Consider the following 13,526-nt stretch of genomic DNA (forward strand, 5'->3'; position numbering starts at 1 on the left):
CGGTTTTAAAACAGCCACCAAATGCTAATATATTTTCTATCAGAGATGCCGGCGGTTACAAACCGTCGCTAGATATAATACTTTCTATAATCATCAAACCAAAATAGAGGCGGTTTAAAACCGCCGCTATTTTAATAGAAATTAAAAAAAAAAAAAGAAAATTCGGGTCTTTCAAAAAAACACGCAAAATTGGTTTAAAATATTATTCAATTATTTTTTATAATTCTTCTTATATTTTTTATTATTTTAAGAGTGAATATTTTCAACCTTAGAATCTAAAGTTTTAGCAAAAACAAAATTGAAATATAAGCAAAACAAAATAATATATTCATAAAAATAGGAAGAAAATAAATCTCTTTCAAAGAGTTGCTCAGTCTAATTCAATAAAATGTTTGCTTCAATTCAAAATATCTCCAATCCTAATATTCTATTCTTCACTCTATCATTCCACGAAACTCATCCCTGTAGCGATGTCTGGTAGCAGCTCCTCGCCTTGCCGTTGAAACAGATAAATCAGAGCACTCTCCATCGCCTTCATCTTTTTCTTCTCTACTGCTGCCTCATCTTCCATCACCTTCCTCTTCAACTTCTCACCTTCCAGCTCTGCCTGCAGTTCAAGCAACTTCCTCTAGATCTGTGGAGATTAAGCACTGCACAGCCAAGCTCATATATGCAATTCCTTTTTTATGTTTTTACCTTAAAAAAAAGCTAACATGTCTGGTGAGACATACATATATGCACAATATAGATGTAATAAGAAAAATCAATTCCCAAATCCAAATTCAATAAATCCAAATCGATATAGACAATATCTTAAATAAAATTGAATTGAATTGGGAAGTAAAAGTGAAACCAATACTATGCAAATTGTAACAAAATTATATTAAATTTACTATATAAATCGATCTTGGCATGTATTTAATATTTATAATCCAATTGTATGTCCATATACGAGTGTAGGAGGAGTGTCTCATAAATTGCTCTCTGCCTTAATTGTTGTCGTAAGTAACCAATGTAACTAAACCGTTAGATCAACGATGATTTATTTTTGTCTTACTAGTTTGTACCCAATAACAGTTTAACTTCATATACACCCTCATAGTAAATTATTAGACACTTGCAATGATTTACATATAAGTTTTGAGTTTACTTTGTCAACAACAAATTAGAAAAGAGGACACAAATGCATATATTTTTCAATCAAGATATTCATGTAGAATTGATTTTCAACCAATTTATGTCTGATAAATCTAACAAGTAACTAATAAGATGAAAATGCATTCAGGATATTTCATAAGTAAATTACATCAGATGAAATACCTGACTGCTGCCTAAACAACCTTTTCATATACAAAGTTAAGACAGCAGAACAATAGATGAAAATTCCGAGCTCAGAAGCAGAACATAGATGCTATTAGCATACAAAGAGCATAATGGAGATCAACATGAATACCTTAGCATTTCTTTATATGATTTATACACTTACCTAAGTCCCTTTTTTTTAATAATTCCAATTCCAAAAATGGGAAGCATAATCCATGACCAATTGAACATTCCTCTAATAATGATAATGACCTTTTTTTATATTTTACCTCATTAGTGCTAATAACTAGTTTACTACTATTTCGAATTAAAATTTGACTTGATGAGAATGTTAATAACTTAGAAGTTCTGATCCTGATATATGGTAGATAGCTAGTTATTAGTACTGAAGTTAAGTCATTTCTAACTTTATGGAAGAACTCTAATAAAGCAACGCATGAAGGCAATTGATCCACATGATTCAGCTAAAATTAAGCTGAGCTGAACCTTAAGGCTCTCAATTGATAATGTAAGTGTGTAACAGATTCTCAGAAAAAGGATGGTTGGGGACCTTATTTCAAACAGTTTCATCCATAACATTATGTCAAAAACAGACTTGAACATTATTGAAACTGAATCAATCAAATAACTTTTTTCATTTATTTACTCTAACTATCAATTTCAATACAAAGCACACAATAAATAAAAAAAAGTAGTACCTTCAAATCCCTAACTCTAAATAGCAACAATTAACCCCAATTAATAGAAGATATAGACAAATTCTGAATCAAAGTAACCTGAATCAAAATTTTGAACCAATAATGAAAACAAGAAAGAAAGATCAATGTGGAAGAATGAACCATTAACAGGGGAGAGGCCATGATAGCTCAGATTAGCGCACGGGGGAGGAGGGTGTAAGGGTTTCACGCACGATCGAGGAGATGGAAAACTTCGACGCCAGTGAGAGAAGGACGGAGGGCAGCCGCGTGACTCCACAACCACACAAAGGCGCAGGGTGAATCGAAGATTAGGGATTTCAGGCACTGTGGATGAGGGAGTATGGATTTCAGGCACTGTGCAGGAGAGTCAAAAGCTTGACGCCGAAAAGAGGAGGATGGATCAGCGATGCACGGTGGAGCAGTAGTGCCAGGGTTTCATGCGCTACCAATCTCACTTTGCGGGTTTCTGCAAGATTAGGGAAAATATTAGTTATAAGATAAAAAAAGACAAAATGAAAATTGAATTATGATAAAGATCCAAATTAGCGGCATTACAGATGCAGTCGCCACCGATGGTGCGGCACATGAAGGATTGGTACTTCTACTGACATGTTTTGTGGCGGTATGCTGAGCGGCCGGCAATTTTTTGCCGCTATGCTCCGTGTTTCTTGTAGTGGTATCATAATTTATTTAAATAATACACTTGAACATACATTTTAGAAATAACTTTTTCATTGCTGAAATTAAAAAAAATAATTGTGTAAATTTTGTTATTAAAATTATGATAAGAGCTAGTTTATGTAACTGAATTTTGAAGTAAAATGAAAATGAAGTGATTTTTTTTATTAGAAAGTAACAATAGAATAAATAGAAAAAAGAAAATAAATAATAAAGAACTATTTAAAAAATAAAGTAGTCTCACTGAATACTATTCTCAAATTTCTTCTAAGGTAATGGAAGTTTTATTTAGCGAGTATGAATTCTCATTATCGTCTTTGCCATGATATTTGTCACTTTATTTGTATCTCTCAAAATTAATCGAATGTCAACACGCTATTTTTTAAAATATGATGTCTTGAATTTTCAGTACCAAAAGATCAACAAAATTAGAGTTATTTTAGAAATTATTGACAAGAGTAAATGTATTCATACAATCTGTTTCACAAAATAACATCTCTTTGCTTCAAGTCCCAAATTAAAAGATATCATCTCCAAATTACAAATAACTCTCCTTGCAGAATATTACAACTCTCAATCGTTTCCAAACAGTCTCGTTGCCAACCTCCAATCCAATCTCTGGTAACACAGACAAAGTCAACACGATCACCAGTACCAGGATAATTTGCATCACAATTAATCTTAAAAGTATCCACCAAAAAAGAAATTCATGAGCCACTAATGGTAGAGGGGATAGAAACTTGTTATAACTCAAAAACATTTAGAAGCTCCTTTTTCAAAGACAAAGTCATACTAGTCACCTTATTCAGGGGCTAAGACTTGTGTGGATAAAAGATTTTATTATTCCTGAAACGCCAAATCCACCATAGACAATAAAAGAATATAAAAGAATGCTCTTTGCTATAAAGCAAGAACCAGTTCATCAAATTCAGAGGTTGATCAGAAATCTCCAAAGCCTATCAAATTAGCTGAGGTTTTGAACAATTGCGAATACAATGAATAACCAATTTCTGACAAGAAAAATATCGTAGACAACTGTTTGTCGGTGAGATACTCCTCCTGAAACGAAAAGCAGCAGTGGGTAGAGCCTCCCTAAAAAAAAGTCAGGCCAAGAATCTATGTTTTTTGGGAACAAACTAATGCCAAAGCCAAAACCAAAGTCAATTTTCCTGGTCCTCCCAATCAAACTTCTTATTGAACCACAAGGGATCACTACAAGAGTCATAAAACTTTGACATCGCAGCAAACCAAAACCATCCTACCACTAAACCTGCTTGCACATCCAGATTATAGAAAAGAATGTTACTTTGTAAAAACTAGTTCTGAGGAGAATAAATATTTTGAAGGTGTCACTGTATAGATGACCAAAGATCTATGATTCAGAGATCCGAATAAAAAATATGAACATAATCCATCTTATGATAAAGTTGTCCCTCTTTTTTCCAATTAGAAAACCAAAAGTTCTGATTTAGATCCCCAATGCACTAAACAAAGTCATCTTTTAAGAGATCCCAAGTTTTACATATACTCTTCTAAATATAAGAGCCCGTGTCTTGAGACCGACTGAAATAGTCTTTGAAAAAGGAACGGAATTTTTCCGCTAACAATTTAACTCATAACTTATTTGAATGATAAAAATAATTGTCAAACTAGCTTTTCAAAAAGAATAACATTAACACAAAACGGATCTTAAATATTCAAACTATCAAATTTTTTAGGGATAACCAATACCTTCTAACTAACTAGATTCATACTTCTGCAAGCTTGATCTTTCCAAAAAAAATTTGTATCATAAATTCTATTTTATTAGATATCCTTTTAAGAAAGAAAAATAATTGCATATAATAAAAAAAATTCTCAATCAATACACTTAAACTTATCTAAAACTCTTACTAATTTAAACATTGAAATTACATTATCGTTTAAAAATATCAAACAGCTTTACCTCATAAAAAAATGTCGAAACCATATCAAAAAGTACGTTCAGCCCAAATCACACCAAGATAATTCTCAAAACATATTCTTTTAAAATTTTATTGAACTAAACCTATAAAATATCTATTTCATAAGATTGAAAATTATTTGATTTTTAGTTTCTTACTTTATTTTATTTACTAAAGTTTATCATAAGAACACCTAATTTTTTGGGAAAACAAAAAAAATAAAACTCATTAAGTTCACAAGTTGTCGTCTTCTCCTTTTAACAGGACGTTGACTTTTATAACCAGTGACAAAATAAATAATTTAAAAATATTATTTTTATATTAAAATTAATTATTAAAATAAATTATTATATATTTATATATAAATATATATTATTTAATTTATTTTTAATATATATTTTACATTAATAATTATTTTTAATATATGTTTAGCATAATCATAAATAATTGGTATATGGTCAAATATGTTATAGCATTTGGACTTCTTTTCTAAGATGGGGTGCGTGAATGTTTCACGTTTGTATGTTTCTGTGCGTAAGTCAACTCCTCACCCCATTAAAATGTAAAACTTTCCACATATAGCGAAATAAGCCAGGTGTTTCTACTTTCTAATATGGAGGCCGCTTTTAACGGTCTATATATGGTCCATGTACAATGATCCTGTAATCAGCAGAAGGCAATATATATATCTATACCAAAGAGACATACGTATACGTACAGTACAACTAATAATACGTATGGATGTCGTTTCAATCACGGAATAATGCTTCTCATTTGACACTTAATTATTTTATAAGAAAGGAATCATGCAGCTCATTATTCCCAATTCGAGGGTCAAACCATAAAATAAACACTAGTGCTTACATTTTTATTATGTAACATAAATAATGACATCTAAAACGTCTTTTTTTTAAATATTTTTTAATAATTAATATTTAATACATATAATTAATTAGACAGTGTTATTTTTTTTGTTATAATTAAATCAAACAAATTAATTTATTTAAAAAAATAATGAATCAAATCTTAAATTGATTTAAATTAATATTATTTTTTATAAAAAATGACTACAATATTTTTATTATAGAAAATGATTAAAATACTCTTATTATATATATATTAATTTTAATAATTCTAAATTCTAGCTCTTTACTTCTCTATCGTCGTAGGGTTAGGATTTAAAGTTTTCGATATATAATTTATATATAATAAGAATATTTTAGTTATTTTTTATAATAAAAGTATTGTAGTCATCTTTTATAAAAGAATAATATTAATTTAGACCGTTTAAAATTTGATTCACTATTTTTTCGGTCAAATTAATTTATCTAAGCTAATTTTAACAAAAATAACACACAATTTAATCGATTATATGTATTAAATTTTAATTATTAAAAAATATTTTTAAAAAAAAGACGTTTAAGACATTTTTATCTGAGTGGCACCCTTTTATTATTACCACTCAACTACCAAATCAAATTACTCAAACGCAAACGCAATGTAACTTTTGTTTTTTTAATTTAGAGTAGAACTGTAAAGAAAATAAACAATGATCACATCAACAATCATAAAATAAATAATTGTTACGTTACTGAGAGAGCATTCCGTGTGAAAATAACAAACAATAATAAAAGATAGAGGACTACATCTAAGTATGTAAACAAATAATATTAACCCCTTTCAACTCGATCATAAATAGATATACTTTGAAGTTTGAACTTAAATTATTCCAACCGAGTTAAGTTAGTTGTATAACGTTGTAATTAAGATCTGAAGAGTTGTTAATTAACGAGATCAACGGCGTTCAACTTAATAAACGTGTCGTGTGCTTCATTCATATCATGTATATACGGAGGGTCAAAAGTAAAAAAATTCAATGGGGCCGCACTTGGAATTATACGCAAACATATTAAGAAAGTAAGCGCAGAAAGAACAACAGTGTGAATAATCTCGTCTCATCGCACCGCGTTGGCAACATGTCACACACATGCCTTCCAAACAACTTAAACTAGTATTTATTCCGGAGTTAATAATTATGTAATATAAATAAACAAAAAATTTATACGAAACAAACATTTAAGTAATTAATATCAATTAATTTTTTATTGTAAATCTTTTTAACTCTCTTTTTTTTTTTGGAAATTTTGATACTTAAAGTTAGAATTTACCGAAAATTATTTTTTTTATGGAGACAGTGTTGGTGTATTGGCCGGATATTGGCCAAGGAGGGAAATTGCCAATGAGTGGAGCTCACCCTCAATACGCCGGGGGCGTGGTGGCTGAGCGGATAGTCAGGTGGCAGCACGTCGGGAGCGTGGTGGCTAAGCGGGAGAGCCAAGTGGCAGCACGTTAGGAGTGTGGTGGCTGAGCGGGAGAGCAAGGTAGCAGCACGTCGGGGGCGTGGTGACTCACCACATAGAGGGCGTGGTACATGGAGGCCCGTGAAACTGCGCGGAATCCCAATGCTGTTTCTGCACCACGCGGGGGGCGTGTTGCAGGCCTGCCTACATGCAGGGGACAGCCCCCACCCAGGAATCAGCGCCAGTGATGCTCCTTGATATATATATGCATGTGTTGGTGAGTCTTCTTCTCCCATTCATGGTGTTTGAGCTGAAGCAATGTAATAAGGGAGAAGGAAAGAATGAAGTGGGTTAGTTTGTAGGTAGTATTAGTGAGAAGAGTGTAGTGAGAGTATAGTGAGTAGTAGTAAATAGAGGTGAGTTAAATTTATACAATGAAAGAAAAAGAATATTAATTCAAAGAATTAAAAAAAATGGTACGTAATTATCTGGCGTCTGAAGAACATATTATCAATTATTTGGATTATCATATTTATGTAAGTGGTCAAATTCTTTTTTTTTTTTGCTATATTTAGAATAAATTTTATTTTATTTTTTATGTATTTTTATTTTTTTATGCATGTATATTTTGTAATGAGAATATTATTGTGTATTTTATAAATATTTTAAGAATATAACAATAGTTTTTATAAAGTAAACGTTAATAATAATAATAATAATAATAATAATAATAATAATAATAATAATATGTATAATTTGTTATAATTTTTGTTATTATGAATATGTTGAAGAATAAAAAAAAGTATTTTGACTTTGTAAAAATATATGTTGCGTATATATATGAGTAAATAAATATTATACTAACTTAAATATGTAAAATGTATAAAATAGTATATTATATTATATTGTTATTAAAAAATAATTAAATAAATAAATTTTTAAATAAAGATTATTAAATAATACGTAAAAGATAAATATTATTAAATATTGTTATCGCATAAATATGTAAATGTTTATTATAATATTTATAAGGATTATTATTTAATTAATGTAACATATATTTTTGTTGATGCAGCCTAACAGGAATTTGTTGGTGCGTAAACTGGATCTGCCACAGACGTGGAATCCGATGGTGGAAAACTACTTACGCGCCACGGATTTCTACCACGTCTCTAGAATTGGAGTCATAAGAGGATTTCACCCCATGTTAGCTGCTCTGGTTGAAAGGTGGAGGCCTGAAACTCACACGTTTGTATTGTCGATCGGTGAGGTTACAGAGACATTAGAGGATGTCGCTCATATATTCGGCCTACCCATTGATGGAGAGCCTGTCAGTGGATGGACAAACAGTAGTAACGAGTTCGTTCAAAGTCAGGGCATAGCGATATTCGGTCGTGAGCCATCAGTCAGTCATAATGCGAAGTCCTATATAAAGTTGGGTTGGGTTCGACGTATCAGAGACGCAGAGCCGTTGGACACTGAGGAGTCCATCGGGAGATACGTCAGATGTCATATCTTCTGTTTGTTAGGGTCGACCCTATTCACGGACAAGTTGACCGCATATGCCCATGCGAAATATCTACCATTGCTTCGCGATTTCGAGCAGATCCATACTTATAGTTGGGGGTCAGCATGTCTCGCACATCTTTACAGAGCACTATGCCGTGCATCACGATATGATACAAAGGAGTTGAATGCCTCTCTGAATCTGTTGTTTGTTTGGGCATGGGAGCGGATTCCGGTACAGAATTTTGCTCACTTTCATTAACGTACCATTCTCCATGCTTTGACATAGGCCGTTCTGCAGCTCCATTAACGTCATCGTGCATGGAACCACAAACGAAAACGAATTCTGGAACACAAACCTCACTCCCTCATGAGTATTACGTATTATCTCACCGTTACGATACACCACCAAATTTGCGGTGCCCTCTATTACACAAACAACAGCCTCAAAGAATCCTCACAACACAATCAAATCTCACACAGTATGGAAAACACTATCGAGCTCTACCTTATATAGACTGCTGCACTTAACACGCCCCCCACGTGCTGCCTGCCTCAACCAATCACGCTTTGACACGTGTCAGAACGTCCCTGCGTACTGAATCAACACGCCCCCCACGTGGTGCATACGTGGACCAATCACTCTTCGACACGTCAGCACGCCCCACGCATGCTGACTCAGCACGCCCCCCGCGTGATGCAACTCCTGGCCAACCAAGTTCTGTCACGTCAACACGCATGACGTCCTCTGCGTGCTGCATACGTGGCTCAACCACAGCATGTAACCTAGCTTCCACGCCCCCCACGTGTTGTGGGCACCACGCCCCCTGCGTGTTGGATCCTTCATTTGACATGTCCATCTGTATGTAATATACATAATTGCTCCATTTTCACCCAATACACCAAAATATTTTCCATATTTAAATTAATGAGCCTAGAATTTAAAGTTTAGAATTTGAAATTTAAAACTAAAAAAAGTTTGTTGGTGTTAGTTAGAAAAAATAACTCTTTACTTGAACTCTAAATAAACTAATTAGAAAAAACTTTTTTTAAAAAAGGAAAAACTATATTGTTATTACAATGTTGAAGAAAATACTAAATCGGTACTTAAAAGATTCTGACGCTGATAAAATGGTACTTAACTTTTGCTATTGATAAAATAGTATTTGAATAATTTTAAAATTTAACAAATATGTGCTCGTGCTCGTCGAAATACATCTCCAATGAAAACTATGCTAAACTGGCCACCAAATTTTGCGAGCAAAACAAGTTTGTTTTGAGTTGAAATTTTTAATTAAATACATCATTATCCTACTTGAAAAATTTTTAAATATTAGTCACAGTAACTAGTAATAAGGGTAGCTAATTAGGACTTAAGACAAATCTAATTGATTTAGGGATTTTTCAAGTAGGATAATAATTTATTTAATTAAAAATTTCAACTCAAAACAAACTTGTCTTATCAGTAAAAATCAATGGCTATCTCAACATCATTTTCACAGGAGATATATTTCGGTAAATATAAGGATATACTTATCAAATTTTAAAATTATTCAGATACCATTTTATCAATATAAAAAATCAGATACCATTTTATAAACATCAAAATCTTTCAAATATATTTAAATCAAAAAATAAAATTCCTACTACCCACACGCTATACTAACCAAGCTGAGATATAAGATATTCAACACGTTACTTTTTTCTTTTTTAATTTATACTTAAGCGGAGCCTATAAGCCCGAAAAAGGATATTACAACTCACAAATTAAACTGCTATCCCACCGAATTTTATGGATTTATTTTAAAGTCAATGATCTAACCTATTTAAATTAACTAATTAAGAGGATTTAAGAGGGGAAAAAAAACTTATACCTGACTTATTTAATAAAATGAACCAAAAATTATAAGTATAGTTGTTAAAATCAGATTGATCTGATCGATTTGACTCAAAAAGTGATAAATTGAATTCTAAATCAATTCGATCTAACATTCTAATCGTTTAAAGAAAAAAATCGATTAAAATCGAACTGAGTCGATCAAAATCGATACAAACCGAAGTTGAACCACAAATTGTCATGCTGATGTCAGCGTTTAAGTTTAAACTTTGAAATTTTCTTGTAAGTGTTGCATCTTGACTATCTAATTACTGCTAAACTAAGCCACCTTTTATTATATTTGACATTTTTTCAAATATATAATATATGAATTAAATTATATTTATTAATTATAATTAAAACAGTTCAATCAATAATTTATTAATTAAACAAATAAACTAACAAATCAGTAACTTAATCCGTTGGATTATCAATTCGGTACTTCCAACGCCAGGTAAAACAATGAAATAATTTGAGGTTACCCGCTTCAAAGTTTTGGCTGATGTAAAATACGTACGATGCATGCATGTTTTATATATATATATATATATATATATATTGAAAATGATTAATAACAAAAAAAAAATCAGTCAAAAATATTCGTAACTTATTTTATTTAACATTTATTAATTATTGCAGTAATTAATAAATATTAAATAAAACAAGTTTTACGTATTTTTTTGTCTTTCTAGCATTACCCATATATATATGATTTGACTAAATTTTCATTTCACGACTTTCAGATATCAACTTCACGTGAAGTCGACTTCACATGAGTTTTCACCGTCAGTATATATCTTTTATATGTTCTTTATATTATCAGGTACCGAGATTTTTTTTTTTCTTCAAGTATAATCAAATTTGTTTTCTTAATTAATATTCCTACTAGCAATTGAATTATAGTTTCTACAAGCATTACATAATAATGTACGTATATGTGTATCCCAATTCCCGACCACTAAACTAGTAACACTATTTTATTTTACGATGCAACATATAATTCTATATAATTATATTGAGGTTCTTTTTCCCTTTTATATATTAGTTATTCTATTGTGGTTTTTGTTGAGGGGTTCCGCAAAGTCTTCCCTCCCCTCCCCACCGCCTCTTTAAAAAAAAAAAAAATCTAAAAATAAGAGAGTATCTTCTGCTATCTTATATCATCTTAATAATTCATTATTAAAAATTTAAGAGTATATGACTTTTTTTTAATTGTATTATAGAAATATTATCCCATAGCATATATACATGCACTAGTATAGTATGCGTCTACATACAACCCCGCTATTTGAATAGAGTTCTTGGAAAGAGTCCTCTATTTAAAATTCATCAACAACCATGGGAGCATACCAAACTTAGTAGATAGAGACGTAGCTAGAATCTCATTATCTATGTTCTAACACACACAGACAAAAAACAAGTACCACATCCCATCGCCGAATCTATCTATCACCAAATAAACCCAATGACAATCTTCTAATATAGTATGGGTTGTCAGCTTCTATTTTAAGACATGTTGATCAAACAATAGTATAGAAATCGTTAATAGTATAAGGAGGAGGAAATAATTAAGGACACTTAATTGGTAAGAATATTAGAACTAGAATATTTTAATAAAAATATTGATTAAATATAAATTTTAAACTTTTTTATGTATTGAATGTATGTGTTGAAAGAAACAAAACTTTTTTTTTCTTTTAATCAATGTTCTACTTAAAGCATTCTCTTTAGCTAAATCCTTGAAACAAACAAGGTTTTTTCACGTACAAAAGTTATCGTCTATTTAAGCACAAAATTTATTAGAAATATGACACCCTTTCTTTCTAAGAAATAATGATTAATTGACGCTTTCCTTTTATTAACTAATAAAATATATATTTTTTCTCTTAAAATATTAAAATCATGTTTATTTTATTTTATTTGATCAAAATACTCACCAATTATGATTATAAATATATATAAATTAGTGATAATTATTTAGTTGATTCAAATAATAATTATAATATATATTATTTTAATTTTTTAATATTTAATCAAATAATATAAATATTTGAACTTGTTAAAAATATTAAAAAATTTTGTATATTTCATAATTAATAGTTAAATATTTAAAATAAATCAAATTTATAACATTAACAATCATGGAATGTATAAGAAAGTTTAAATTAAATATTGTTATAAAAATTTAAAATATTTTTATTTTGTGATAAAATATTAAAAATAAATAAAAGTTAATACAATAATAAATATATTTTAATCAACTTAATAATTATCACTAATTTATATATATAATATAATACAATGTATTAATGAATATTTTAGTTAAACAGATTAAAATCTTATAAGAATATATATTTTATAAATAAAAAGGAGTAGAGTATTATTTAGACATATATCTAAAAAGAAAAATGTCACTTTGATAATTTATTATTATTACATTAAATTGTGGAGTTCACTTATTTATTGATTTATATTTACTCGAATTTAAATGGTATCTAATAAGTAAATGATTAAATGTGTGCTAATAATATTACAGAAATGTTAAGCGGCTAAGCATTTTTTTAATCAAATCCAATCAAATTGACATCCATTTATTTTTGAATATTTTTTTCGTTTGATTTTTTTTGACTTTTTCTTTTATTATTATCATTATTATCCTCTCTTCTTCCTCCTCTTTTTTTTTATTTAATTTTTTTCCTTCTTTTTTATTCTTCTTTTTCATTTATTATTATTATCATTGTTGTCGTTATCATTAGTCCTCTATATGTTCAGTAAAATTATTAGACTGTGAGCACAAAAACTTTTAAGATTATATATTCATTCACTTAATTAACAAAATGTATCTAAAGTATTAAATATAACGAGAATTTAACACAAAATTATTAGATAAAAAACAAAAAAAAATAATATAGAAAAAAAGGCATTAGAAGTAATTTATGAGCTGAGGCAAAAAAAAACTTCTATGCTTTATGTAAAAAATTGTTGTACTATATTGATAAATTTGTGTTATATCTAAAATTTTGTGTTATATATATCGATAATTTCTTTGCTTTTTAGTAAAAATTTAAGTGCTATGTTGATAAGAAAAATGCGAAAAAAATGCACATGTATATATTATATGAGTAATTTTTATTAAATTTTGGTCAACTTTATTAGACTTAGTTACTAAAAATGTTTCCATGTGTAGCACTACTGTTGATAA

The 13,526-nt window shown here is 29.7% G+C and overlaps 1 protein-coding gene across 1 annotated transcript; it reads left to right on the forward strand.

Annotated features, from left to right (window-relative positions):
• The first annotated feature begins 2,547 nt into the window (after positions 1 to 2,547).
• On the forward strand, positions 2,548 to 8,710 carry LOC112805205 (protein MAIN-LIKE 1-like). The gene is made up of 2 exons (XM_025847611.1): positions 2,548 to 2,616; positions 8,018 to 8,710. The coding sequence occupies exons 1-2, from the start codon at positions 2,548 to 2,550 to the stop codon at positions 8,708 to 8,710; spliced, it is 762 nt and encodes a 253-aa protein (XP_025703396.1).
• Positions 8,711 to 13,526: the final 4,816 nt, after the last annotated feature.

Source organism: Arachis hypogaea, chromosome 6 (assembly GCF_003086295.3).
Source record: "Arachis hypogaea cultivar Tifrunner chromosome 6, arahy.Tifrunner.gnm2.J5K5, whole genome shotgun sequence".
NCBI classification, from domain to species: Eukaryota; Viridiplantae; Streptophyta; class Magnoliopsida; order Fabales; family Fabaceae; genus Arachis; species Arachis hypogaea.

Coding starts and splice junctions, on each gene's coding strand:
- LOC112805205 (XM_025847611.1), top strand. CDS start 2,548: ATGATAAAGATCCAAATTAGCGGCATTACAGATGCAGTCGCCACCGAT. Junction 2,617..8,017: donor GTGCGGCACATGAAGGATTG/GTACTTCTACTG, acceptor TTGTTGATGCAG/CCTAACAGGAATTTGTTGGT.